Source organism: Neofelis nebulosa, chromosome 4, assembly GCF_028018385.1.
Source record: "Neofelis nebulosa isolate mNeoNeb1 chromosome 4, mNeoNeb1.pri, whole genome shotgun sequence".
Lineage (NCBI taxonomy): Eukaryota > Metazoa > Chordata > Mammalia > Carnivora > Felidae > Neofelis > Neofelis nebulosa.
In genome coordinates, this window is record NC_080785.1 from 112,786,997 (window position 1) to 112,812,507 (window position 25,511).

The following is a 25,511-nucleotide window of genomic DNA, read 5'->3' on the forward strand; positions in this document are numbered from 1 at the left end:
GCTCAGAAGGGGGAAAGGGGAACCCTTAAGCATGAGTCTACAGAAGTAGTAGTCATTCAATAAATACATGCGGATTTATTTATAGGGATAAGATGGTTTCCTTGGGGATAATTTCAGGAGGAGGTGTGTTTTATTCATCTGGCATGTCCCTATCGTGACAGACAGGGCAGCAGGTTCTAGGACAAGCTAAAATCATCCCCTATTTTAAAAAAGAAAAAAAAGTTACCCCCTAGTCGTCCTGGGGCAGGGGTTAAATTAAAAAAAAAAATTTTTTTTTCAGTGATTCCTAATTGTTTTTGAATACAGAGACTTAGGATGGAGTTTCCACTGCGTTCACGATGAAGGTGTGACTTCTGCGTAGTGTTGGCGGGGGATGGGGGGTGGGCAGAAGAGGGTAGGAGTAGGGCCCATGCAGGCTGGCCTCTTAGCCCACAGACGCCAAGATCATGTCTACTGGCAGCTCCTCCGAACTTCTGGCTGTCACCTGCATTGTTACTGTGTCCAAAAGCAGAAGTCGGGAGCGCACCAGGATGTCATGATTTCCCCGGAACACACCTAGAGGGAAGAGAGGAGTACAAGTGTGTAAGGCAGAAGTGAGCTGCAGAGGCTAGGCTGAGGGTGGCAGCTGCAGCAACTGATCAAGGCAGCTGTGGTACAGTGAAATGGAAGGGGTCTGGGAACTGGGGAGCTGGGCTGAAATCCCTCTGAGCCACAGTATTGCCAATTACAAAGTAGAGGAGATACTAACCATTGTTTAAGCTTCTGCCAGGTACAAATGAATTAACGGACATACAAGGCTTCTACCTGGCACGGGAGAGGCTCTAATGCATGTTGGCTAAATCTAAGAGCACTGACGGAGGGACAGCCCCTCTATGACAAAACCGCACAGCAGGTGTCTGCCAGACCCAGGGGACTGAGTTGCTTCAGTGTGGCCAGAAATGATTTGCTTGGGGTCCATCAGCTGTGAGCAGGGCACTGAAGCGGAGCTGCCTCCCAACCCTGATTATAAATACTCAGAAAGAAAACAAAAATCTCTGACTTCCTTTTGTTCACAGTTCTCGGTGTGACGACTGTATTGCCCCCACTCCTTTAATTAATTAATTAATTAATTAAAATGTTTATCATTTTCGAGAGTGAGCAAGCAAGAGAGTGCATATACATGCACCCTCTAGGGCAGAGGAGGGGCAGAAAGAGAGAGGGAGACGGAGGATCCAAAGTGGCTCCGCACTGACAGCAGGGGAGCCCCATGTGGGGGCTCAAGTTCACAAACCTTGAGATCATGACCTGACCTGAAGTCGGATGTTTAACTAAGTCAAGCAGGCACTCCCTTCCCCACCCCTTTAAACAAAGACTTTAGAGACATCCAGATCTAGAGATATTTACATACAAAATGCTGTATCTGGAATTTTCTTTAAAATAACCCAGGGCGGGGAGTAGAATGAGTGGCGGTATAGATGCTGTTAGTTGTTGAAGCTGGAAGATGAGCACATGAGGGTTCATTATACCATTCAGTTTTTGTGTGTATCTGAAAATTTCCATGTTGACTTAAAATTCCATTCCTATTAGAGAAGACCAACCAACCCAGTAGAAAAGTAGAGAAAGGATATGGAAATAATTCACAGAAAAATACAAATGGCACACACATTTCAGATGCTTAACTTCATCCAATATGTAAGAAATGTGAAATAAAAACGACACTAAGATACCATTTTTCACCCAGACTGTGAAAAATCATTTGCTAATGATTTGATAATATGCTGTGTATATTACTGATAATACATACTGTGTTGTCCACAGTGTGGGAGGAAAGGCAAACAGTTCCTATGGAAGGCAACTAGAAATTTTTACCAAAATGAGAAATGCACTTTAACCTGATAATGCCTTGGGAAATTTTTCCTATAGACATCCTTAGGGCACACATACAAAATAAAGTATGTGTGAATGTATGTATGTATGTGGTTATTCACTACAGCATTGTTTATAATAGCAAAAGCCTGGAACACTCTAAATGTTCATCAATACAGACTAATTCTATAAAATATGGCACAACCATAAAATGGAATACGAGGAAGCTACAAAAAAGTGTGAGTATTCACTTTGGGATGATAAAAAAGTCCTGGAGACAGATGGTGTTGATAACCACACAATAATACGGATATACTTAATGCCACTGAACTGCACACCTAAGGTTAAAATGGTAAATTTTACTTTATGTAGATTTTACCACAATTAAAAAAAGAAAAAGAGGAAACTCTATTTTTAATCTAATCTCCACCCCCAATGTGGGGCTCCAACTCATGACCCTGAGATAAAGAGTCGCATGCTCTACCAACCGAGCCAGTTAGGCACCCAAGAAAACTCTATGTATTGACAAGATAGATCTGTCAAGTGAAAAGCAAAGTGCAGAAAAATGTATATACCATTTACACATAAATATCTGAGTTAAAATAGGGAAATGTATACATCCTAGCTTTCATATCCATAAAATGATTGGAAGGATATAGTAGCATTGTTTGTAATAACAGTGCTTCGGTGCCTGTTGCAAGGAACTGGATGAGAGGCAGATGAGAGGGTCAGAGGGCATTTCACTACTGGTCTTTTTTTATTATTTAAAAAAAAATTTTTAAATATCTTTTAATTTTTTTATGTTTATTTTTGAGAGGGAGAGGGAGAGACAGCACGAGCAGGGGAGGGGCAGAGAGACAGGGAGACAGAATCTGAAGCAGGCTTCAGGCTCTGAGCTGTCAGCACAGAGCCCAACACAGGGCTTGAACCCACAAAGTCTGAGATCGTGACCTGAGCTGAAGTCAGACGCTCAACCGACTTGAACCTACCCAGGCGCCCCACTGCTGGTCTTTTTAACTCTGTAAATTTTCAATGCTACGAATTTGAATCCTCATGTTCCCAGTGGGAGCCCTCAGCCCAGGATGCAGTGGCATCCAGGCTGTGAGCTACCCAGGCACTTCCCATCTAGAAATGTTGCTTACCAGCCAGGAGCAATGTGTGGGTATTCTTGTTATCTGGCACTTTGTCTGACCTCTCACAAGGGTGCATTCCCAGGAATTTCACAATATTGCCCACAGCCTCTGTAGGGAGAAATCGCAGCATCATTAAGCCACACCTCATTTCCCTTTTGTGTCACCACTACTACCCCATCCCCAAAGCCTGCTCTTAAGGGCTTTTTTTTTTTTTTAAGTTTATTTTTTTATTTTGAAAGAGAGAGAGAATGCGGAGGGGCAGAGAGAGAGGGGGACAGAGGATCTGAAGCAGGCTCTGAGCTGACAGCAGAGACCCTGATGTGGGACTTGAATTCACGAACCATGAGATTATGACTTGAGCCGAAGTCAGATGCTTAACCAACTGAACCACCCACGGGTGCTCCTCCCCGCCCCCCCCACCCCCCCAACCCCCACCGTCTTTTTTGAGTTAGTTTGTTTGTTTAGTTAGTAATCTCTACACCCAACATGGGGCTCAAACTCACAACCCCAGGATTAAGAGATGCATACTCTTCTGACTGAGCCAGCCAGGTGCCCCTCTAAGGGGCTTTTAATGAAGTAGCATCTGAAGTATATGCTCTAGACATGGCCTTGGATCCCTGGGGAACAAAAGTTGGGAGGAGTGAAAGGGGAGGACACATTTCAACAGTAGCCAAGGATTTTACCTTCAAGTGTCTTGATGGTAGACAAGGTGAATGTCTCCTCCTTCTCAAACTCATCCCCTAACTGATCCCAGGCTGCTTCAAAGTTCAGCATCATGACCTTTTGGATGTGATCAGCGACAGTGACTTCCAGATCTTCCAGCTGGGGAGATGGAGGTGGAAGTTAGGCACATACCTCCAGGGGAGTGAGTTCCTGCTCTGTATACCTCTGGGCCCCTGCTCTGAACTCATTCCCCCCCACTTTTTAATGTTTGTTTATTTTGGGGGTGCCTGGGTGGCTCAATTGGTGAAGCATCTGACTTCGGCTCAGGTCATGATCTCACGGTTCATGAGTTTGAGCCCCGCGTCGGGCTCTGTGTTGACCGCTCAGAGCCTGGAGCCTGCTTTGGATTCTGTGTCTCTCCCTCTCTCTGCTTCTCTCCAACTCGTGCTCTGTCTCTCAAAAATAAATAAACATTAAAAAAAATTTTAAATAAGGGTGGTAGGGGAAAGCTATGTACTAATTCAGAAAGAGCTCTAAAATATAGTACGTGAAAAAATACAACAGCTTTAAAAAATAAAATAAATAATAAATGTTTATTTTTGAGAGAGAGAGAGAGAGAACGTAAGCAGGGAAGCAGGAGAGGGGCAGAGAGAGAGGGGATCTGAAGTGGGCTCTGTGCCAACAGGGCTCGAACCCATTAACTGCAAGATCATGACCCGAGCTGAAGGCGGACGCTCAACCAATTGAGTTCAACCAATGAACTCATGACACCACGATCAAGAGTCACATGCTCCTCAGACTGAGCCAGCCAGGTGCCCCTACATTATGGTTTTAAGTGGAAACTGGAAGGTATGTGATGTACACAATCAATGACCTTTATTACGTAACTCCTGCCTACTCCTCCAAATAACTCCCAAGGACCATGAGTAATGTTTTCCTGTTTGTTCATCCTTGGTTTTTACACTTCCCAAGTTTTCTTTTCTTAAAGCATGAATTCTTTTGAGTTTAAAAACGGTTTCTTTCAAAGAGCCAAAACAGCAAGAAAAACGTTAAGTCTAGCTGTTAGCTCCTGGACAGGGTTGCTCTGCAGCCTCAGGCACAAAACTGAGCCTCCCGACATTAGCTTCTTACCACATATTCATCTTCATAGCCTTCATCGTCGGTCTCCCCAGTGGTGGGGTCACAATCCTTGACAGTGAACTTCATCATGCAGCTGAATGTGCAGGCCACTGCAAGGAAGAAAGGCTGGACGGTCAGGATGACCCCAACCACAGCGGGGGAGGAGTTCCTCCATAGGGCAGGTGGCCTCACCCTGCTCCCCAGGCCTCTATTATATTATCAGTAGCGGCAACCCCACAAACAGCCATCTGACTCCACAAATCTGGACAGAAGATACCTTGGGAAAGGGCGAAAGAGTCAAGTCATGGGTCTGGGAGTCCCCTCACAGGAAAGGAAGAAAGAGGAAAGCAGGGGTGCTGTAGGATGGCTAAGCCCATGCCACAGTCACATGTCCATTGTGCACGGCCTGGAAAAAGAAGCTGGTGGGTTCCTTGGAAGGGGTGGAGCTGGGATGTTTCCGTGCTTGTTCATGGTAAAATGAAAGAGTACAGGGCGCCTGGGTGGCGCAGTCGGTTAAGTGTCCGACTTCAGCCAGGTCACGATCTCGCGGTCCGTGAGTTCGAGCCCCGCGTCAGGCTCTGGGCTGATGGCTCGGAGCCTGGAGCCTGTTTCCGATTCTGTGTCTCCCTCTCTCTCTGCCCCTGCCCCGTTCATGCTTTGTCTCTCTCTGTCCCAAAAATAAATAAAAAACGTTGAAAAAAAAAATTAAAAAAAAAAAAAAAAAAAAAACAAAAAACAGGGCGCCTGGGTGGCGCAGTCGGTTAAGCGTCCGACTTCAGCCAGGTCACGATCTCGCGGTCCGTGAGTTCCAGCCCCGCGTCAGGCTCTGGGCTGATGGCTCGGAGCCTGGAGCCTGTTTCCGATTCTGTGTGTCTCCCTCTCTCTCTGCCCCTCCCCCGTTCATGCTCTGTCTCTCTCTGTCCCAAAAATAAATTTAAAAAAAAAAAACGTTGAAAAAAAAAAAAAAAAAATTTGAAAGAGTACAGGTTGAGGACCAGATAGACCCAGGTTCTGCCTCTTACCAGCCCCGTGAACTTAGGGGAGTCATTTAACTTGAGTCTCAGTTTCCTTAGAATTTCCTAGTCCTAGGAGTAAGAGCAGTACTCATCCCCATAGGTCTTCTATGAAGGTGAAATGGGATGACATAGGACAAGTTCCCAGGACTCAGCCTTTCTTCTTTAACCTTTCTCAACCTTTTTTTTTTTTTTTTTTTTTAATGGCTTAGATGCATTTTTTTGTTTTTCTTTCAGAATCCTACAAAAAGCAAAGTTAAAAACCAAGTCCCTGGCAAGAAAGTGAACACCTCCTCTTTCCCGAGAGCCCCCCACCTCTTCCCCTGTTCCCTAGCTGTGTCAGTACTTGTTTCATGGGCATGGAGGGCTTGCTACTTTCATCCCCCACCAAGTCCCAAAAGGGGAAAGACCTACCACCTAGCAACCCCCTGCCCCTCAGCCCCATCCCACACATGTTGATCCTGGTCACAGAAAGCCAAGGTAAGAATTTAACCTTGATTTTCTCAAGGTTAAAATCAAGGAGTTGCTCTCATAGGAGACAAATGGTTGGTGCACAACTGGCCCACCCCATCTGGATCCCAAGGCCTCCCAGAAGACCAGGGTGGGGTCAGGAGAAGGGCTCACCAGCTGTGGGGTCTTCCTTGGGCAGTGCCACCAGTGTGTAGCAGGTCCCAGGCTGGTTGTAGGGTAGGCTTCGGGCAGGCACATAACAGAGCACTTCATAAGCTTCAGTGGGCTCCATCTGGACTGTGACATTCTCCAGAGTCTGGTCATTGAGTGTGTTTGTGCAGTCAAACTGGACCAGGGAGGAGAGGGATTGCTTAGACACTGCTCTAGGTCAAAGCCCTGCTGCAAAGGAAGAGCCCGGAGGTCCTAACTCACCCCATGGGCCAAACTGACTCCTATCCCAGGTGCCCCCGCACAGGGTCCCTGACCCCACGTTGACACACAGGAGCCAGAGAGGTCCTGGGTCAAGGCTGCAAGACACATATCGGCCGGTGACAAAACCCAGCATCAAGTTGGGCTCCTGACCTATAAGACCCGTCACACTCGGGACCACTCCCTGGGCCCAAGCCTCAGCAGGGCCTCAGCCCTCCCCGCTCACCTGGAACACCATGTGGTCAGTGAAGGTGTGTTTGGTACAGCGGATGACATACTCTGTCTCTGACTCAGTGAGGGCCACAGGCTCAGGCGAGGACTTGAAGAGGAGCCCCAGCCCATGGAACTCTGGCACTGCCGCCAACTGTTCTGAAAGCCACAGGCCACACGTTTACTCAGCCTTTCAATTCTCAGACCAACCTGTGATGGTTTCTAATAAATGCTCATGGCCAATTCTCCAGGGCTTTTACCCTACTGAGATGGATAGATATGTATATACAATGACAGGTTACTCGCTATATCCCAAATATACCGATCATTTTCTCCTCTCGCTAACTTTCCTCAAGCTGTACCACGTCCCATGAATACTCTCTTCCCCTCTGTTTCACAAAAGACCTCAGCCGCAGAACACTGACTGGGAGATCCCCAATGGCCTAGGCCTAATCCATCTGGAGACTCCCACAACTTTAGAAGCTCGGCAAGGATTCTTAGAAAGTAGAGATTAGGAAGACTCTAAGGATGAGATGAATGCTGTTATCGCCCCAGAATCAGGCAAAAGAACGAACTGATCCTACACATTTGTCAGTTAAGAGAAAAGGCCAGTACTAGGAGATGTTTCAGATTCAGACTTGCCGAAAACCCCACTTCAGGTGGTATGTGAGTACCTGGGAAGGCCCATCTGTACACCTCAAAGCCAGGTTCCAGCAGTGGGCTGGGTCCAGTAGCCCACAGGCTGCCAACGTGGCCCGTCCAGGTGAAGGAGACATCTGATAGCCGCCTGCACACGATGTCCACCTATGACAGCCTGCGGCTACTGCTCTCTTTCCTATTCTATGGCAGGGGCAGTGTTCCTCAATGGATCACTAGTGTCAGAATTACCTGGGGGTCGGGGCTTATTAAAAACTGAGATTCCGGGCCCATCCTAAATTCAGTCTATCAGAATCTTTGGGTTTGGGACTCAGGAATCTGCATTTTTTTTTTTTTTTTTTTTAGGAATCTACATTCTTAAGAAATTTTGCCAGCTGATTCTGATGTAAGCTGATATCTGAAGACCACTGCTCTAACATTTTTAACTTGTCTTCCCAAATCAATTGAACTCTATAAGGACAGAAAATGTGCCCTGAGGCCAGGGATCTGGTATTTTGCCCTGAACTTAGAACATACTTCATTCATGTTTCATGGATAGAGACAGAAAGTAGGCATTATTATTATTATTATTTGGCTTCCTCCCCCCACAGAGTCAGGCTTTGTGACTGCTTCAGCCCTCTGCGGCCTGAAGGATTATATTTGATGAATGTGCAGGCAGTGAAAAGCGCAGAAAGAGCCAGCTTAGAAATGAGGAGGCACTTTTGGGCCATTGTGATCATCAGCCACCAGAGTGCTTTTCTGTGAGAATTGATTTCACTGGGATATCAAGTTTCTAGACCTGACACTTAACTACCCTGGGGGATTCTGCTAGAAGCTATCAGTTAATGCCTCTGAGTTTCCAACTCTTCACCGATAAAATCGATACAATAATCTTGCTCACAGGATTGTTGTGAAGATAAATGAGGCAATAAATGTCAGGATCTAGCAAACCTTCTAGAACCGAACAGGTGATCAATAAACGTTAGGTTTCAGAAGAGTGCTTAAAGATGAAATTGATACCCTCGAAGAGGCTTAAAAAGAGTCTTCCTTTGAAGTTGGGGCAGAATGGTAGCCTCAAGATACGTACAAGCTAATTCCCAGAACTTTTACCCACATGGTAAAAGGGAGTTCGCAGGTATGATTAAATTGCATTTTGAGACTGGGAGATTATCCTGGATTATCTGGATGGGCCCAGTGTCCTTATAAGAAGGAGGCAGAAGGCTCAGAGTCAGATTTGAAGAGGCCATGCTGCTAGCTGTGAAGGCAGAAGAAGGGGTCACCAGGAGAGGAATGGAGTCCTCCAGAAACTTGAAAAAGCAGAGACCTAATTCTCCCCTGGAGCCTCCAGAGGAAGCTCAGCACTGCCAATACAATGAAACCCATTTTGGACTTCTGCCCTCAGAATTGTAAGATAACTGTGCTGCACTAAGGCAATGACTTTGTGGTGATTTGCGAGAACAGCAAAGGCGAAGTAATACAGAAGGGAAAGTTTTGGGTGAGAGTGATCCCAGTTACCTCAGGATTCAGATTTTGCTCAATCTGAAAGATGTGTTGACAGAAGACAGGATTCTCAAATGGAATGGGGGCGGGGGAGGATTTAATTAATTAACTAATTAATTTTTATAGTTTATTCTCATGAACCGTGAGATCATGACCTGAGCCGAAATCAAGAATCTGATGCTTAACCAACTGAGTCATCCAGGTGCCCCGGCGGGGGTGGTGGTGGAGGATGTAATTTAATTCAACAATCATTGGGAGCTCACTGTGAGGAAGGAAGGCACTGTGCTAAGTACTATGATAGAGAATATAAAGGACAGAACCTACAAAGAACCACACAGAACTACTTGAGGGAAGGCGGAAGACTGGGAGTAGAAGTGATGAGCACAGGAGATTCTTCATGAAGGAAGAGGGACACATGTCAGTCCTTCATGGTGGGATTCAGTAGATAATATGGTCTGTCGCTTAGATACACAGCCTCTACCCTTACAAAGATGCTAGACCAGAGAGATAGATAACCACCCAAACAAAACCTTACCAAACAATGTGGACTGAGGCCCTCTGGAACCCAAGAAAAAGTATTAGCGTCTTTGGACCCCAACTGTGCTGAATCTGACATCAGGTACCGGCCTGGGCTCCAGGGACCTGAGCCCTCAGAACCAAGGCTGAGGGGCAGCTGTGAGCCAGTTTGATGTGGATCTTAATTCCAGCCCCTGCAGTTTCTTGCGGTGCAGCCTTAGGCATATCACTTTCTCTCTCTGAACTTCCAATTCCTCCAATACCAAATGGACCCGATAACTGCCACCTGAGGGTCAAATGTGTTGACTGAAGTACTCTCAGGACCCAGAACTCAAGGGTAAGAACTGTCGTTGATTAGGTCTCTCCTAATTCTCCTGAGGAAAGCAACGACACCCCTCACCCCCAAAGCTGAGGAGACCAAGCCCAGTCCTGAGCGCCCCACCAAGCACCGCTACTCACCCTGGAAGATGTCTTCTCGAGTGGCTGCCACTTTCTCCGCCTGCTTGGCGGCTGTGATGGGGGTGCTTTCTGCAGGAGCAAACACACATGGTGACCAACAACTCCAGTAATGGGGCAGTGTGGGGCTGACCACAGAGCTGGTCCAACCCCCTGAGAGAGTGTGAGCACGCGAGAGAGCGAGTGTTTGTGTGCATGTGTCTCCAATCCTGGAGTCAGCCGTAGAAAGGATTAGAAAGGACTGTTCCATCCTCTTGGTACAAGCCCCCCCATCCTGGCTAGGTTTAGTGGCTTCACGGCCCATGCAGACCCTCCAACAGAGGCCTGGACCTGAAAGCCTCTACAAGGAGCACAGACATTACTTACCTGTTCTCTGCTCTGCCATGGGCGTGGTGGCCAGGGGCACAGACTTGAGGTCAAAAGGTTTTTCTGATGGTTCTAGAGTGTACTGCTGCAGAGCTCTCTCCAGACCAGGGATGGAAACAGTCAGACCTAGAAGCCAGTGGGAGCGAGGCACTGCCTGAAGGCATGACAGAATGAGCAGCCGGAATCCCCCACGGAAGCCTGTGGCCCCGGGGTCTAAGTTGTATGACTCTAGACCACTGAGAAAACGACTTAACACTCTCTGGGCTTCCACTTTCTCATCTGGATCCTCCTTCACAGGGCTGGTATGGTGATAAATGTATACAAGAGTGACTTATATAAAGGACTATGGGAAGAGAGGTTTTTATCAATGACTAGTGTTTCAGTTCAATGAGCTGCTGCCACCCACACTGGTGTGAACTGCAAGATTCGCGGTCTCCTGAGGTCACGGTGATGCCATGAAGTTGCCATGAAAGTCCAGCCCAAAGCGTCTTGCCTCAGACTTCCCTACCCAGAGAGGGTGTGCCTGCTCTGGAGTGGGGAGGAGGGCCACAGCTCTGGGAGGGGGCCTAGTCAAAGACAGCCAGGGAAACTCACCATTTAGGATATAGCCTGCATTGAGGGCCTTCTGCTTCTGCTCCAGGACATTGAGATAGAAAGTGGCTCGGTCCCTTACTTCGTTGTCATCGTCCATCACGCACCTGCAGCCAGAAAACATACTAATCTGTTTTTTGTTTTTTTTAATGTTCGTTCATTTTTGGAGAAAGAGAGAGAGAGGGAGAGAGCGAGCGCCCACAAATGGGGGAGGAGCAGAGAGAGACAGGGGACAGAGGATTCCAAGCAGGCTCTGTGCTTTCATCACAGAGCCTGACACAGAGCCTGATGTGGGGCTTGAACCCACAAACTGCAAGATCATGACCTGAGCCAAATCCGGATGCTTAACTGGCTGAGCCACCCAGGCGCCCTGGGAACCCATGGTAATCTTGACTGCGGCCCCACAGGGGTGGCAGGGGAACACTGCAGGGTTTCATCAGACGGTAGTAAGGGGAAGCAAGTCTCTTAAAGTTCAGTCCCCAGATGAACATGCCTGTGGGATCCAGGCATCAAACACACGGAGGGGCCTATAAAATTCTAGCTCATTACCTAAGAGGTGGCCACATTCATATTCCCCGGGCCCACTCCCTAAAGCCCACCCAGTGAAGGAGGCAATCTCCTACATCCAGCAGCATATGTCAAAGAAGAATTTAATATGACCCAGTAATTCAACTCCCAGGCATCTCCTCTTGAGAACTGACAACATACATCACACAAAAACTTGTACGTGAATGTTCATAACAGCATTATTCATGAGAGCCAAAAAGTGGAAACCAAACCAAGTCTGTCAATTGGTGAATAGATAAAATGTGGTGTGCTCGTGCAATGAATTATTTGGCCATAAGAAGGAATGAAGTACTGATATATGTTGCAGCATTGATGAATCTTGAAAAAAACATCACAGAGAAGCCAAACATAGGAAAGGTCGCAGATTGTACGACAGCATTTCTAAGAAACGACCATAATGGGCAAATGCTTAGGGACATAAAGTAGATTAGTGGTTGTCTAGGGCTGGGGGGGAGTAGGTGTTGGGGAGAGGGCAGTGACTACTAATCAATATAGGGTTTTTCTTTAGTACTTAAACAAGTTTTTAACGTTATTTTTAAGACAGAGCTAGAGACAAAGACAGAGCACAAACAGGGGAAGGGGCAGAGAGAGAGGAGAGGAGACAGAATCTGAAGCAGGCTCCAGGCTCCGAGCTGTCAGCACAGAGCCCGATGTGGGGCTTGAACTCACCAGCTGCGAGATCATGACCCGAGAGGAAGTCGGATACTTAACCGACTGAGCCACCCAGGCGCCCCTCTCTTTTTTTTTTTTTTTTTTTTTTAAACCCCCCGCTAACCAGCAAAACAGGCAAGCAGGCACAGCTGAAAACAGCCTCACCAAACTCCATACACTGCAAAAAACCACAGGGACCAAGGATTCTTAATGCTGGAAACTAACACCCACACTGAAAATACTGTCCTAGCTTAATAGACATTTACTCTGCCCGGTAAACACCATGGATATCAGGTTTCTATTGGCAATGATAGAAATGTTTTAAACTTAGATTATGGTGATGGTCACAACTCTGTGAATACATTAAGAAACATCATGTCAGGGGCGCCTGGGTAGCTCGGTTGGGCGACCAACTTGGACTCAGGACATGATCTCGCGATTTGTGAGTTCGAGCCCCGCGTCGGGCTCTGTGCTGACGGCTCAGAGCCTGGAGCCTGCTTCAGATTCTATGTCTCCCCCTCTCTGCCGCTCCCCTGCTCACGCTCTGTGTCTGTCTCTCAATAATAAATAAACGTTAAAAAAAAAAAAAAAAAAAAGGAAACATCTTGCTATACGTTTTATTTATTTTTTGATGTTTACTGATTTATTTTGAGAGAGAGAGTACAAGTAGGGGGAGGGACAGAGAGAGCCGGAAAGAGAGAATCGAATCCCAAGCAAGGTTAGTGCAGAGCCTGACGCAGGCTTAATTAATCTCATGATCTGTGAAATCATGATCTGAGCCAAAGTCAAGAGTCAGACACTTAACCCACAGAGCCATCTACTGCCCCAGAATTTTATTTTTTTATTTTAGAGAGTGAGAGAGTGTGAGTGGGGAAGAGGAGCAGAAGGAGAGGCAGAATTTTAAGCAGGCTCCACGCTCAGCACGCAGCCTGACATGGAGCTCAGTCCCATGATCATGACCAGAGCCAAAATTAAGAGTCGGATGTTCAACTGATTGAGCTACCCAGGTTCCCTTTATACGTTTTAAATGGGTAAACTGTATGGCTCGCAAACTGTGTATCAATAAAGCCATTTTTTAAAAAAGAAAGGCATTAAAAAAAAAAAGGAAGAAAAAACTCAACAATAGTCACACCTAGGTGGAGGGATTTTTGCATGATATTTTTCCATGCTTTACAATGCTTTCTATTTTTTTTCCCCTACAATCCATTGTTGTATAACCTCTCCCCCGGGGAACACCGTCACCCATCAGGGACCTCTGGCCTATACTCACCTCTTCAGCAACACCAAGATACTGGGTAACATCTCTTCATTCTGGGCCCCAAACTTGGCCAGAGCACTCACAGCGCCTGTGTTTATGAAGGAAATATAATTTACTTAACCCACCTGACAGCTCACGACAGTTCCAGTACTTGTAACGAATCTTTGGGCAGAAGAGGTCCTGAGTGAAGCAGTTCTCAGCCTGGAGGCCCACAACTGCCTGCAGTGCAATGAGTGGCCCTGGGTGGACCTCCTTTGGGCCTCAACTCCCTCAGCTGTTTCAAGGAGAAGACAGTCCCATCCTGGGTTCCAGGAGCCATTTCAGCACTGACTACGATGTGGCCACAGAAGCTAGCCACACACAGGCTTCTCACCTTCTGTATCCAAATGGGTTCAATTCAGTTAGCCTTTGTATTATATAAATGAGAAAACGACCCATTACTTAATGAATATTAATTGCTGAAAGAGGAAAAATCTGTCCAGTGGGGGCATGAGAAGAACAGTAAATTTAAAGTTAAGAATATGATGGATGCACACTGAATTGCATACTCACGCAAAAGAGTAAATTTTACAGTATGTGAATTATACCTCAATAAAGCTAACCATTGAAAAAAATACCTAAACACTTAAAAAAAAAAAAAAAAAAGCAAGCAAGAGTGAAAAAGTTAAACACCAACATATAGTGAAAGTTAAAAACCAAAAATCAAAAACCAACAATACAAGTCAGAGCTAAGGAACCACTGAACTGGGTGACACGCAAGCATCCAAGATCCTGCCCACAATGTTATAAACCACGGAGCTGGTGAGGCTAGAACACAGAGTGCCTGGGGACTGAGGCTCAGGTCCCTCTGACAGGTCATCTGCTCAAGAAGCAGCAAAGAGCCCCAGTTCAGCCCTGGCTCAGACCCACCTGCCCGGACCTCCTCATGCTCCAAGACCACGCGGTTATAGATGAAGCGGATATACTTGGAGGGGTTGTTGGTCTTGGGTCCCTCCTGGCCCAGGAGATGCAGGATGCGGGTGGCCAGGACGGTGAACTCGCAGTCCTCGATGAACTCGCACAGGTGTGACAGCCCGGTCTCCTTGCTCTCTGTGTTTTCCTCAATGATGCTAATGATGCAGTCCACGATGGCCCTCTTGTACTCAAAGCCGCCCTGCAGTGGGAGGGGTCAAGCTGAGCGAGGAGGCTGCTCTCTCCAGAAATGAGCTGGGAGGCCCAACACCTAACCAGGACCAGGGAGGACAGCAGTCCAAACAGAACATGGAGGTAAGGGACCTGGCTATCTGGGCTCTACCTTATTTTGTGTGTAAAATAAAAGGCCTGGACTGAATGCTCGCTGGGGCCCTTCCAGATCTAACAGTCGACTGTTAAATAGAAACATTTTGTGTCTCGTTAAGAATTTTATTTTATTTTATTTTAGAGAGAGAAAAGAGTGTGAGCCAGGGAGAGAGCCAGACACGGGGCTTGATCCCAAGACCTTGGGATCGTGACCAGGGCCGAAATCAATAGTTGGACGCTTAACTGAGCCACCCAGATGCCCCTCAGATCCCTGATTTTTACAGGGAGAAATTGATGTCTGTTGACAAGACCTGTTATGAGGATAAGACTGTGTATGCTGTGTAGTGTCTCCAAAGTACTGGACCCATTAGCTGAAGGCTTCTTTTTTTTTTTTTTTTTTTTTTTTTTTAAACGTTTTTTATTTATTTTTGGGACAGAGAGAGACAGAGCATGAACGGGGGAGGGGGAGAGAGAGAGGGAGACGCAGAATCGGAAACAGGCTCCAGGCTCCGAGCCATCAGCCCAGAGCCTGACGCGGGGCTCGAACTCACGGACCGCGAGATCGTGACCTGGCTGAAGTCGGACGCTTAACCGACTGCGCCACCCAGGCGCCCCTAGCTGAAGGCTTCTTAAGTATTAGTGCCCTCCTCCAATCTCAGGAGACCCAATGACACCCAAGGCAAGGGCTTCTTGGTCCAAGGGCCACTCTGTGCTGGGGCGAAGGGGCAACCAGATATGTAGGGACCAAATCTACTCCAAAAACCCTTTGCTTCTGCTCCTCTGAATTACCTGGTTTCGTTGAGACATTCAAGGAAGGTAGTGTAAGTGAATCACTAAGACACGTGAGAAACAAAAATAGAACCCAATGTCAAATTATTAGCATCAATTGCAGAAGAAACCACGCTGGAGGTCCCAGAATGGCCCAGAAAATTTCTACACTAGGCACCAGTAGAGAACACAGGTTTTCCTGACTCCAGCACAAAGCATCGCCTCAGGGCATCTGCTGTGACTTTAAAGCCAGGGTGGTGAGTCATTACTTATTACTGTAATTACTAGGAATTGGTGCATGTTTATATTGTCAGGTCTGTAGGCACCAAGAAATTCACTTGGCCAACGGGTTGATATGCATACCTTCCAAGAAGAGACTCTTGGCTCCAAACTGAGAATGGAGCTTACAGCCAGGTCACTACCTGCACCAGGGGACCTGGCATGCCCCAAATGCCTGCTCTTACCTCTTCCCGCAGCATGGTGAACAGGAAATTCATGAGCACGGCGTGTTTGCGAGGATACTTCTGACATAGGGCACTGATGGCCTGGACCACCACCACCTGAGTCAAACAGACGTGTATGAGCAGCGGCCCCTGCCTCCAGGCTTGAGTTACTTAGTTCACTAAGTGCCAACCAAGTCCTTCCTTAGGCCCAGCCAGGCCCTGGACCCAGAGGGCAAGGAGCTGAGAGGAACTCCATCTCTACCCTCAGGGAGCACGCGATCCCTGAGCCCATCCAAGTAGGGTAGCAGGCACATCAGTTCCAACAGCCCCAGGTCCAGCCTCTGGGTCCCCCAAACTCTGATTTTCTACTCAGACCTCAGGGTAGGTCCACTGGTCCCTCTTCAGCCTGCCTGTTCTGCTTCTCTTCCTACCTCCACCCCCACGATCCCACCTATAGGCTGTTCAGGCTCCTCCCTGGGTACTTTGGCCTGGGCCCTCTCCCCTTTGCACACAGTGTCTTTGGCAGTCCTACCTCCTCCCGTGGTTTTAACCCACCTCTTCCATGCCACTCACTCCCAAACCTTTGTCTGTGTCCGAGCTCAAGCCCAATGTTAGCGAATGTCTACCAGACAACTCCACCTGGTACCCACGGCACCTCAAACTCAACACGTCCGCGATCACCATCATTACCTTCCTACCTCCCTCACCTAGGACCTGACTCTCCCTCCTTCCCCAAATTGACCAAGAGCACCACCATCAGCCCATACCAGAAAACTAGAAATCTCTGACAACATTTGCTCTCAGCCCTCACTCCATGCCCTGCCACTGGCCTTACGAAGGAACCGTACGGACAAAGACCCCAAGGCTGGATGTGCACGTCTCCCAAGGCCAAGCCCCGTGAAGAGCGATGTGCCACCTCTTCCACTGAGTCCTCAAGCCCTACCAGGCCCAGGTCAATCCTGGCCTGGGGGCTGGGGAATGTAAGGGAGCAGGCACAGAGCATCTTCCTCATTCCGGGAACGATGGGTGTTGCAGGCATGCCTGGGCACCTTGAACTCATCTGAGATCTCCGACATGAAGGACGAGATCTGCTTCATGAGGCGATCGATGCTGCTCTCGCTGCCAGTCTTGAGGAGTGTGGTGATGGCCAACGTGGCGATGCTGCGATTTGAATCTGTAACCAGGTTCTCTAGGTCCAGATTGCAGGCTGTCACTGCTGACGGATGCTTCATGGCCACCTGTTTTGGGAGGACAGAACAGACATACAAAGGGACTTCCGTCATTCCACTGGATGACTCTGGCCTGGTCAGAGGTCCTGTGGATGGGCTCATCTCGCCATCTTGTAGGAAGCAACTGTGATCAGTGTTACACCTTCTGCAGCTCCGGTCAGGGGCCACGACACGCCTCCAGCTGGATCAAGCACCTCCCGACCCTCTCAAAAGGCAAAGTGCTCATTCTGCCCACCCCTAAACTCTCACCTTATTGAGGGTACGGACAGCAGCATAGCGGAGAGCGGCCTTGGGCGAGCTGCAGAAAAGCTGGAGCACTGTGGAGAGATACATGCCACATGTCAGGCCTCCCTCGCCGCTCGGCAGCTAGAAAAGCTCAGGCCTCCGGGGAATGGTCAGGCAGGGCATGGGGGATACATGAGGGCTATGAAGCTGTTCTGACTCAAACCCTCTGCTCAGCTCATATCCCTGCTGGCACCCTCACCCCAACCAAGGAAAAGAGCTCACGAGCACAGAGGCTTTAATACGTTTATGAGAGCCCAGTGGGTCTCGTGAATGACGGCCGCTACTTACTGAGCACCTGCTATGTGCCAGATGTTGTGCTAAGGAGCTGCTGTGCCTTGTCTGGTTTCTCACAACCCCACAAAGCAGCTATTATTATTATCCCCATTTAACAGATACAGAGACTGAGGCACACGGGTAAAACTCACGTAACTCTAGGTTAGCTACCAGTAAACGGCAGAACAAGGATTGAGATCCAGGACTACCCACACCTGATGCCTGAGTCTTTTATCCAAAGTAAAACTCCACTCCTCTCTCCTGGAGCATGTATGCAGACCAGCAGAATTACCTCAGTCCTGCCTTAAACAACTGCCCTGGTTCCTATTGTACATGGTTGCATGTCAGGCAGCAAAGCCCTCCGTGTGCTTTGGCTCTAGGAAAGCGAGGACTCCAACCCAGGCTATTGGGCTCCAGTATGCAGGCTTTGAATGACCCCTCTGAATTGCCTTCTCCTTTGCCTGAGATAGCCTGGCCCCTAGCAAGCAATTATAAAACCTGGTTTTATAAATTTTGGGTTCTTCCACCAGGGCCTCTTGCCATCACTAGCCAGCCCAACAGGCTGCAGCATGGATCTGAACCCCATCTCTGCCTCTTAGCGGCGCCCCAGCCTCTTTAATGGTAAGATGGAACTCAAAGAACCCAAACATGATGAGTGTGAGAGACCCTGGCACAGCGTGCCTGGCACCAAATGGGTACTTACTAGGTCCCAATTCCTCTTCTTAACACCCCGCCGTGGCCTATCTGAGGGCATTTTCTTTCTTTTTTTCTTTCTTTGTTTCCTCCAACCCCCCAGCCCAGGGCCCAGTTCCCAGCAGGCACAGATGTGTGGGGCCGGGGCAAAAGGAGGTGTGTAACCTGACACAGCGGGGGCCAGCTCTTTGGCGCTGCAGCCTGGCAGGTTGACGATGGCCGAGGCGGCTTCGTACACCACCATCTCATGCTTGTTGCGCAAGCAGCTCTCAATAAAGTCGAACAGAGGGCTGTCACGGCTACAAAAGGACACGGGCGGCAAGAAGTTGGGGATGGCCCAGCGCAGAATAGGGCGCCATCTGGCCAAGGGGGACAAGAGCCATTCGTTACCTGCCATCCTCTTCCTCCAGCTGTTTGCTGGCCACCCGGATCATCATGCAGTAGGCAAAGGGAGACTTGAGGCCATGCCGGGTGAACTTGCTGATCATCTTATTGACAGCCAGGCGGTCGTTCTTCCGCACGTGGTACAGGAGCCCCAGAGCATGGTACTAGAGAGCGGGAGGTCGTGGCAGAGTACAGGTGCGTGAAGCCCAGGTCTACCAGCTGTGTGGCCCGAGAGAGGCCTCCGCATCTCTCTGGGCTTCAGCCTTCTCGTGTCTAAGATGGGCATCACAGTAGCTACCTCGCAGAGTGGCTGTGACAATTTCCCCAGATGCTCTGTACAGATGGCCCCGGGACGATGCTCACCACACCACGTGAGTGTTGTGTGTAGTCTAGCTCCCGCCCTCAAGTTCAGCAAGGGCCCCAACAGGCATCATGAGTACAGATGTGGAGGGGACAATAGAGACCACAGTGATGAAAGAATGGAAGACCAGGTGTCCTTCAACAAGAGAAAGTGGGTGCCAGGCCCTGAGCATGGACAGGTGTTATAAGGTGCCATGCAGCACACCTCATACAAGACCTTGTAGAATTAAACCTTACGCCACCCCTGAAGGTAGATACTCTTAGTCTCACTGAGTTGCCCAAGGACACATGGCTGGTACTGGCAAAGCTAGCTCTGGAGGGCCCAAAGTCAAGGGATTACCCTTCTGGAGATATAAGGTACACAGAGTTATTTCCTGTTCCCTCTGCTCTTTTTTGTTTCTTTACCAGGGTGGCATTCAAGGGCTAAGTCATGCGACTGTGGGTGCCTTCTATGGGAGAGCCTTCTCTGACACTGGGAAAGATCTTGAGGGGCCATGGCTGGCCCTGGAGACGAGAATCGGCACAAGGGGTGAGGAGAAAGAGAAGAGAAAAACATACAGGGGGCGCCTACAGGTATGTACCCGACAAGTCAGATGTTCTAGATGCTCTTTCATATTATCCTCACGGCTTTGTGAGGCAGAAACTTTCATTCCCATTTTATAGACAAGGAAACTTGTCTTACAGAGATAAAAGGAATTTCTGGACTAGGTCACTGAAAAAGTGTTAAGTAGCTGAAAGCCCCACCAAGACATTTACATGCATCACTAAAAAAGCCAGCTCGGCAAAGGCTCTCTGGCTGCCTGGGCCAAGTTTGCTATATCCCATATCCCAAAACATGACTCAGCTGGTTATCAGACACTTGAACATTTTAGTTCCAGCCGGTAAGGAGCTCCTAACTTAAACCATCCCAAGTGGTACCCTGATCGTTTCCCCAAACCCCCAAGTCTCCCCACAATCCAGTGACAAAAGATGAAAGCCTGCTCCTGCTAGGGGACACCAGGATCTCCGGGGTGAGTGTCCATTTCTGAATCACCAGTCCCAGGTCATTTGCCTAAGAATCGTCAATATCATTGCTCTGCTCACACCTCACCTGGACCATGATGTTATCACTGGACGCCGCCTCCTGGGCCTCATTCACCCAGCGCTTGACCACGTCAAAACTGCACTTCAGTAGGTGCTAAGGGCAACAGAGTACATTAAGAGGCGGGCAGACAGGGTGCCCTGCCATCATGCCTCCTGGCCCTGGCTCACAGTTCAGTCCAGCTCTGGGTCTTCCCTCAGACACGGCCCAGAGCCTCTCCATTGTCCTGGTTCTCTTGACACAGCACACAAGGATGGCTCCCACCCTCACTCTCTGCCCTGGTGGTAGATCTCCCACGAGGCCCAAACTCCCCACAATCTGTCACCCCAAGGGATGGGTCAAGAGTTCCCCAGGCATTCTTCACTGAGAAGGTGGGTGGGACTCTCAGATCTGGGAAGGGATATAGAAACTTTTCTTTTCCTACTGAAAAGCAACTCTGATATTTTCTTCAGTTTCCCAATCTGCTGCCCAGGCCCCCGCCACAGGGTCCCCAGCTACATACCAGGGAAGACACCAGGGCAGAGCTGGAGACACTGGGCACCTTGTCCACGATGGCCTGTTTCATGTAGCGCTCAATAGCCTGCAGCATGGTGCTCTGTGGGGACAATGGGTGGGGCAGAAGGGGACCCAATCAATCCTTGGCAACCGTCAGGAGTGCATGTGATGGGTGGGGAAGAGTGGGGACAAGAAGGAAGGAAGCAAACCTGTTTCTTGTGTTACTGCACCCTACCCTCATCCCCACACCACCTGGCTCAGTGCTTTGCTCAGGAGACGTGGGACAACCTAATGCATGCACAGAGGACCATGACTGAGCCTTGCCCAAGAAGCAGGGAAAAAGAGGAACAGCTCAGCAGGGGCAGCAGACTCACATCAGTGATCTGGCAGAGGGCACGCACAGCAGGGCCACGGTAGTTGTCTTCTTTCCCAGTCATGTCCTTTGTCAGGCTGTGGGAGGGGAAGGCATTGTCCGCGCAGGAGCATGGCCTGTCCTCCCCAAGCCCTTGTCTGCACCCGCTCCTCCCTAGCTCTAGTCACACCCCCTTGTCTGGACTACTACACAAGTCTAACTAGCGTTCTTGCTGTATTCTTACTCTTTCCCGGTCAAACTCCAAGCAGCAACAAGAGAGATTTTTTACAAAACTCCAGACTCTGGGGCGCCTGGGTGGTTTAGTCAGTAAGCATCTGACTTCGGCTCAGGTCATGATCTCACGGTGCATGAGTTCGAGTCCCACATCGGGTGAGCTCGACCCCCACTTTGGGTGAGTCCCTCGCTCACTTGCACCCCCCCCTCCTCAAAAATCAAGGTCACTCCCCTGCTTGGATTAAAACATTCCCAAGGCTTCCTACTGCCCATTACCATCAAGCATAAACTCCTTAACAGAGACTCTCCTCTCCGGGCCTTGACATCTGCTATTCCCTCAGCCTAGAGTACTCCTGGCCCTCTCCATCTCTGTCCTGCTATTAATAAGCATTTTTGGAAGAGATTAATTTTCAGTGGCTTCTTTCATTCTTTTCTTTGGGGGGGGGGGGGATATGGAACATTTCCCGAATTTGCCTGTCATCCTTGTGCAAGGGCCATGCTAATCTTCCCTGAGTTGTTCCAATTTTAGTATATGTGCTGCTGAAGTGAGCACTGTCCTGCTATTTCTTGCTCATCCTTCAGCACTTTGCTCAGACAGGTCTAGGGGGCCTTTCCTGATCCAAATTCAAGTTGTATATCCTTCTGGTCTGTTCTCACAGCCTATCATACTTCCCCGGATAAACTCTGTTATATATTCTAATGCCTGTCTCCTCAGTTGTTTCTCTGGGACTGGAGAGGCCATGTCTACCTTACTTACTGCTAGCTTCCCAAAGTTATGCACAGGGACTGGTAGATGTTCAAAAAAATGATTTCTAAACCACCCTACAATGGAATGTGTAGCATCTCCCCGCCCCCATAAACTGTGGCAAGAAGAGAACTGAGCTCCAGTTCTTAAGGACAGGGACTATATTTTAGTCACACCTTTCCCCTGAATAACTCAGTCTAACACAGAAACCAGTACTTGGGAAGTGAACCTGTTTGTATACTCCCTGCATTCTCTATGTCTATTTTTCTTGTGTTCTCTCTTGGCACTCACTAAAGTCTTTCGTAAGCTCCAGCCTGGCTCAGCTGACTGAGAGGAATCAAGGCAAGGAAGGGTTTGTGCCTCAGGTAAGGCTAGGGAAACTGCACACTCTAGAGTGCCATGGAGGGGCAGCAGTAACTGAAAGGTGAGGGAGACAGAAGAGGAAGGGGCACCTGACATTATGTCAAACAAAAGTCTCATCACCTGATACACATGAGTAAAAATGGCTTCTGTGTCAATGGCACCCGTCAAAGGAACCATACACAGACCCGAAGACTCACCTGCTGGTAACAATAATGACATCCTCGGCAATGCAAGACATCTCCTTGATGGTCAAATAGCACATCCGACGGAGTGTGGGCTGGGAAAGAGAGAGGAAAAGCCTATGACCACTGACTCAACACGAAAGCCAAGGTTAGGAAAACTCCAATCCACACAAAGGTAGACCATACTGACTGTGGGCACTTACATCGTTGGACTGAAAGAGCTTGGTCATGGCAAAGAAGGCCTCGGTTGCTTCGGTGGTCCCTAGGTGCTCCCCCTGTTTTAATCAAAAACGAAGTCTCAGCTTGGGACAGAGAGGCCAGAAGGCTCTTCCTGCCAGATCAGCCCAGGTCACATCCACAGACCCTACAGAGGCTCCATCAAGGGCAAACACATCAGAGTTAGACCCTGAGGGAACCCAGAGCTGGGCTATATCCACACAGGAGCTATCAAATACCCTAAGGGCTATGTGACTTATGCTAACGCCCCCAACAACTCCCAGCACCATGATCCCTGCCCCCAAACTTCACTCTCTTACCTGGTTTATGAGGTAAAGGATCTTGGTGAGGATGTGGGCACATTTTCGAGGGTTGATGGGTGTCTCGTTAAATACACGGGCCTAAAAAGAAGCAACCAAGAACATTACCTTCTGACTTAGTTTATTTCCCTTCCATTGACTGCCTCTCAGGTACACTCAAGCTCTGAGAAGTCCCAGGGTAAATACATACATTTGCCTGGATAAGCTTATTTTCATAAGGAAAGTTTTGTTTTGCTTTCTCCCTAATCCATCTATTAAGAACTCCTGAAATCTGCCCTAAATATCAGTTAGGGACATGCTGACTTACTAACAGATACTCAGTAAACACGTGTTACCTTGAAAGAGAAACACAGAACGACAACAACTGCAAGCGTATTGAACTCTCTCCAGGAGCAAAGCGTTCCTGTCTTTCCAGGAACAGGTTTTCTCCCCTACTGTTCTTTAAACCACCCCTTTGAATGTGTTAGTATTTTGAGCACGTTGACTGTGAACACTTGGGATGGCAGATGACAAATGACACTTGCCTCCTGGAGTACTGCACTCTTCTCAAGATGCTGGAATGGGTTGGAGCCTCCACCTAAAGTCAGAGAACGGAGAAGAGTGAGTACAGGTTGTAAGCCTGAATTGCATATACAGAGACATAGAGAAGGGAAAGATGTCATTACCATCTGCTTAGTCAAGTTCAAACTACTCCAGAATGGCAATCAAGGCTCTACAACCTGCATATAGGTCCTACCACTCTACCTCAAACCACTTCCTTAAGTCACCTAGCAACCCTGACATAGTCCTTCTGTGCCTCTCACAGCATCGTGTCTTGCATTCATGTATGCAACTTGTACTTAACTGAATCCCTACAATATGCGGGAACCATCATCTGGTGACTGGGATTTCTTCACAGCAAATGTCACATTTGTAATTAATTATATGTGTCATTATCTGGTTGATGTCTATCTTCTCTACTTCGCCTGTGACCATTTTAATATTCCCAGCTCAGGCACTGAGTGTCTCATTTGTTCCACTGCAGTATCAGGACACAGTACAGTGCCTGGAATACTGTAAGCGATCAATACATATTTGCTGAGTAGTTACATTAAAGAGGGTTCTCAGCGCAGAACATTGGCTCCACAGATTATGCCCCATTTGGCCAGTAGCAACGCAGCCCGGCGAATCCCAAGAGGTCACCCGGCGAAAAGTCACAGTGGTTCACCAGGCCCTGCCCCTTCCCCTGACAACTGGGGAAACCGAGGCCCACAGGAGAGTGACCCTCCCAAGGTCACCGAGCGAATCGTGGTCCGAGCTTACGAGTGGGGGCAGCGGAGCATGCTCGGGCTCTCCGAGGCCCGCCGCTGACCAGTTGCGGACCTTGGCATAAGCCCCTGCCCCTCACTGGGTCTCGGCTTCAGGTCTACGCAGAGGCCCCGAAGGAGGCACCCAAGGAGGGTGCAGAGAGCCTGTAAGAGGGTCCAGCCTCCCCCAAGCCTACGCCCTCTCACCCGATTCCTCGTCTTTCTTATCAAATTTCTTCAGCATGGTGGTGCCGGCGGGGCCCAAAGCAGCAGCCCTGCGCTAGCCGGGTTCAGCGAGCAGGGGTTGTCCGGCGGCAGTTCCGCACAGACCACTTCCGGCCGGCCACGTCGCCCGGATCTCCGCGCAAGCGCAATCCGCGCTCTGCGCATGCGCACACTCTCCGTCGCTGCGCCCTGCGTTAACCTTTTCCCTGCCGGGGAAGGGCGGGCCCAGGGCTGGGGTCTCGGGGGGGTAGGGCGGAGGCCTTAGACGCGGGGCTGACCACCCCAACTCTGCACCTTACGTCCTCCTTATCTGTGCAATGGGAGCGGTCGTTCCTGCCTCACTGCGTTGTGGCGTTATTTTAAAGGGGCTTTCGAAGGTGAGGCCCTCAGCAGACACCCAATTGTTACCTGTTACTATTTTCACCTTTTCTGGGTGGCTTCACTTTGTTTCCTTACCTCGCCTGATTTTTTTTCTCCCTGGCTCGAACCACCATATAACACACTGTATTTTTACACTATCGATTTTATTGTCTTTTATTCACTGTCGTGGTTAGTGTTGGCATACAGTAGGTGCTCAAGTCAATTCCTGTTAACTGAATGAATGCATGAACTTTCTCTTATAATTCCTATCTGCCCACCCCCATCCCCCATCACATCTAATCCTGGTGCAAATTGTTTTGTACTTTATTAACTTTCAGGGATCGAAAGTAAAAAGCCAGCATAGGAACTTCAATGTGCTTTTAAAATACTTTGGATACCTATCGAGCGCCTACTAGATGCGCCGCCCTAGCGCAGAAGGCTGGAATGGGCTGAAAGGGGAAAACGAAACGTCACCCACCGTTTAGGTCTTCCTGAGCATCTGCGCGGGACACCCTGAAGCTAAGGTAAGGATGGTG

At 48.8% G+C, this 25,511-nt stretch overlaps 1 protein-coding gene and 1 non-coding gene across 3 annotated transcripts; both read right to left on the bottom strand.

Moving 5' to 3' along the window:
- Window positions 1–55: 55 nt before the first annotated feature.
- Window positions 56–24,753, bottom strand: COPG1 (COPI coat complex subunit gamma 1). Of its 2 annotated transcripts, XM_058725810.1 has the most exons (24): window positions 24,598–24,753; window positions 23,629–23,681; window positions 23,105–23,185; window positions 22,772–22,843; window positions 22,584–22,663; window positions 21,067–21,142; window positions 20,700–20,792; window positions 20,207–20,293; window positions 18,763–18,920; window positions 18,538–18,671; window positions 17,371–17,438; window positions 16,942–17,130; window positions 15,914–16,009; window positions 14,313–14,556; window positions 13,416–13,491; window positions 10,931–11,034; window positions 10,337–10,462; window positions 9,974–10,042; window positions 6,879–7,021; window positions 6,398–6,569; window positions 4,773–4,870; window positions 3,662–3,800; window positions 2,988–3,086; window positions 56–555 (listed from the first exon to the last, which is right to left on the bottom strand). In XM_058725810.1, exons 1-24 carry the CDS (start codon window positions 24,632–24,634, stop codon window positions 425–427), a joined length of 2,625 nt encoding a protein of 874 aa, XP_058581793.1. In that variant the 5' UTR covers window positions 24,635–24,753; the 3' UTR covers window positions 56–424. The 2 variants fall into 2 exon arrangements, with proteins under 2 accessions (XP_058581793.1, XP_058581794.1); XM_058725811.1 differs by lacking the exons at window positions 23,629–23,681; window positions 24,598–24,753 and adding an exon at window positions 23,440–23,557.
- Window positions 21,725–21,831, bottom strand: LOC131511182 (U6 spliceosomal RNA). Its single transcript, XR_009261386.1, has one exon. It is a non-coding gene; the product is annotated as a U6 spliceosomal RNA (small nuclear RNA).
- Window positions 24,754–25,511: the final 758 nt, after the last annotated feature.

Bases quoted from the DNA above. Each gene is read 5' to 3' on its own strand.
- COPG1 (XM_058725810.1), bottom strand. From the start codon at position 24,634: ATGCTGAAGAAATTTGATAAGAAAGACGAGGAATCGG. The intron at 17,131-17,370 runs GTGAGAGTTTAG...CTCCCAAAACAG, and splicing joins CTGTCCGTACCCTCAATAAG to GTGGCCATGAAGCATCCGTC. The intron at 4,871-6,397 runs GTGAGCCCTTCT...TCTTCCTTGCAG, and splicing joins CAAGGAAGACCCCACAGCTG to TGGCCTGCACATTCAGCTGC.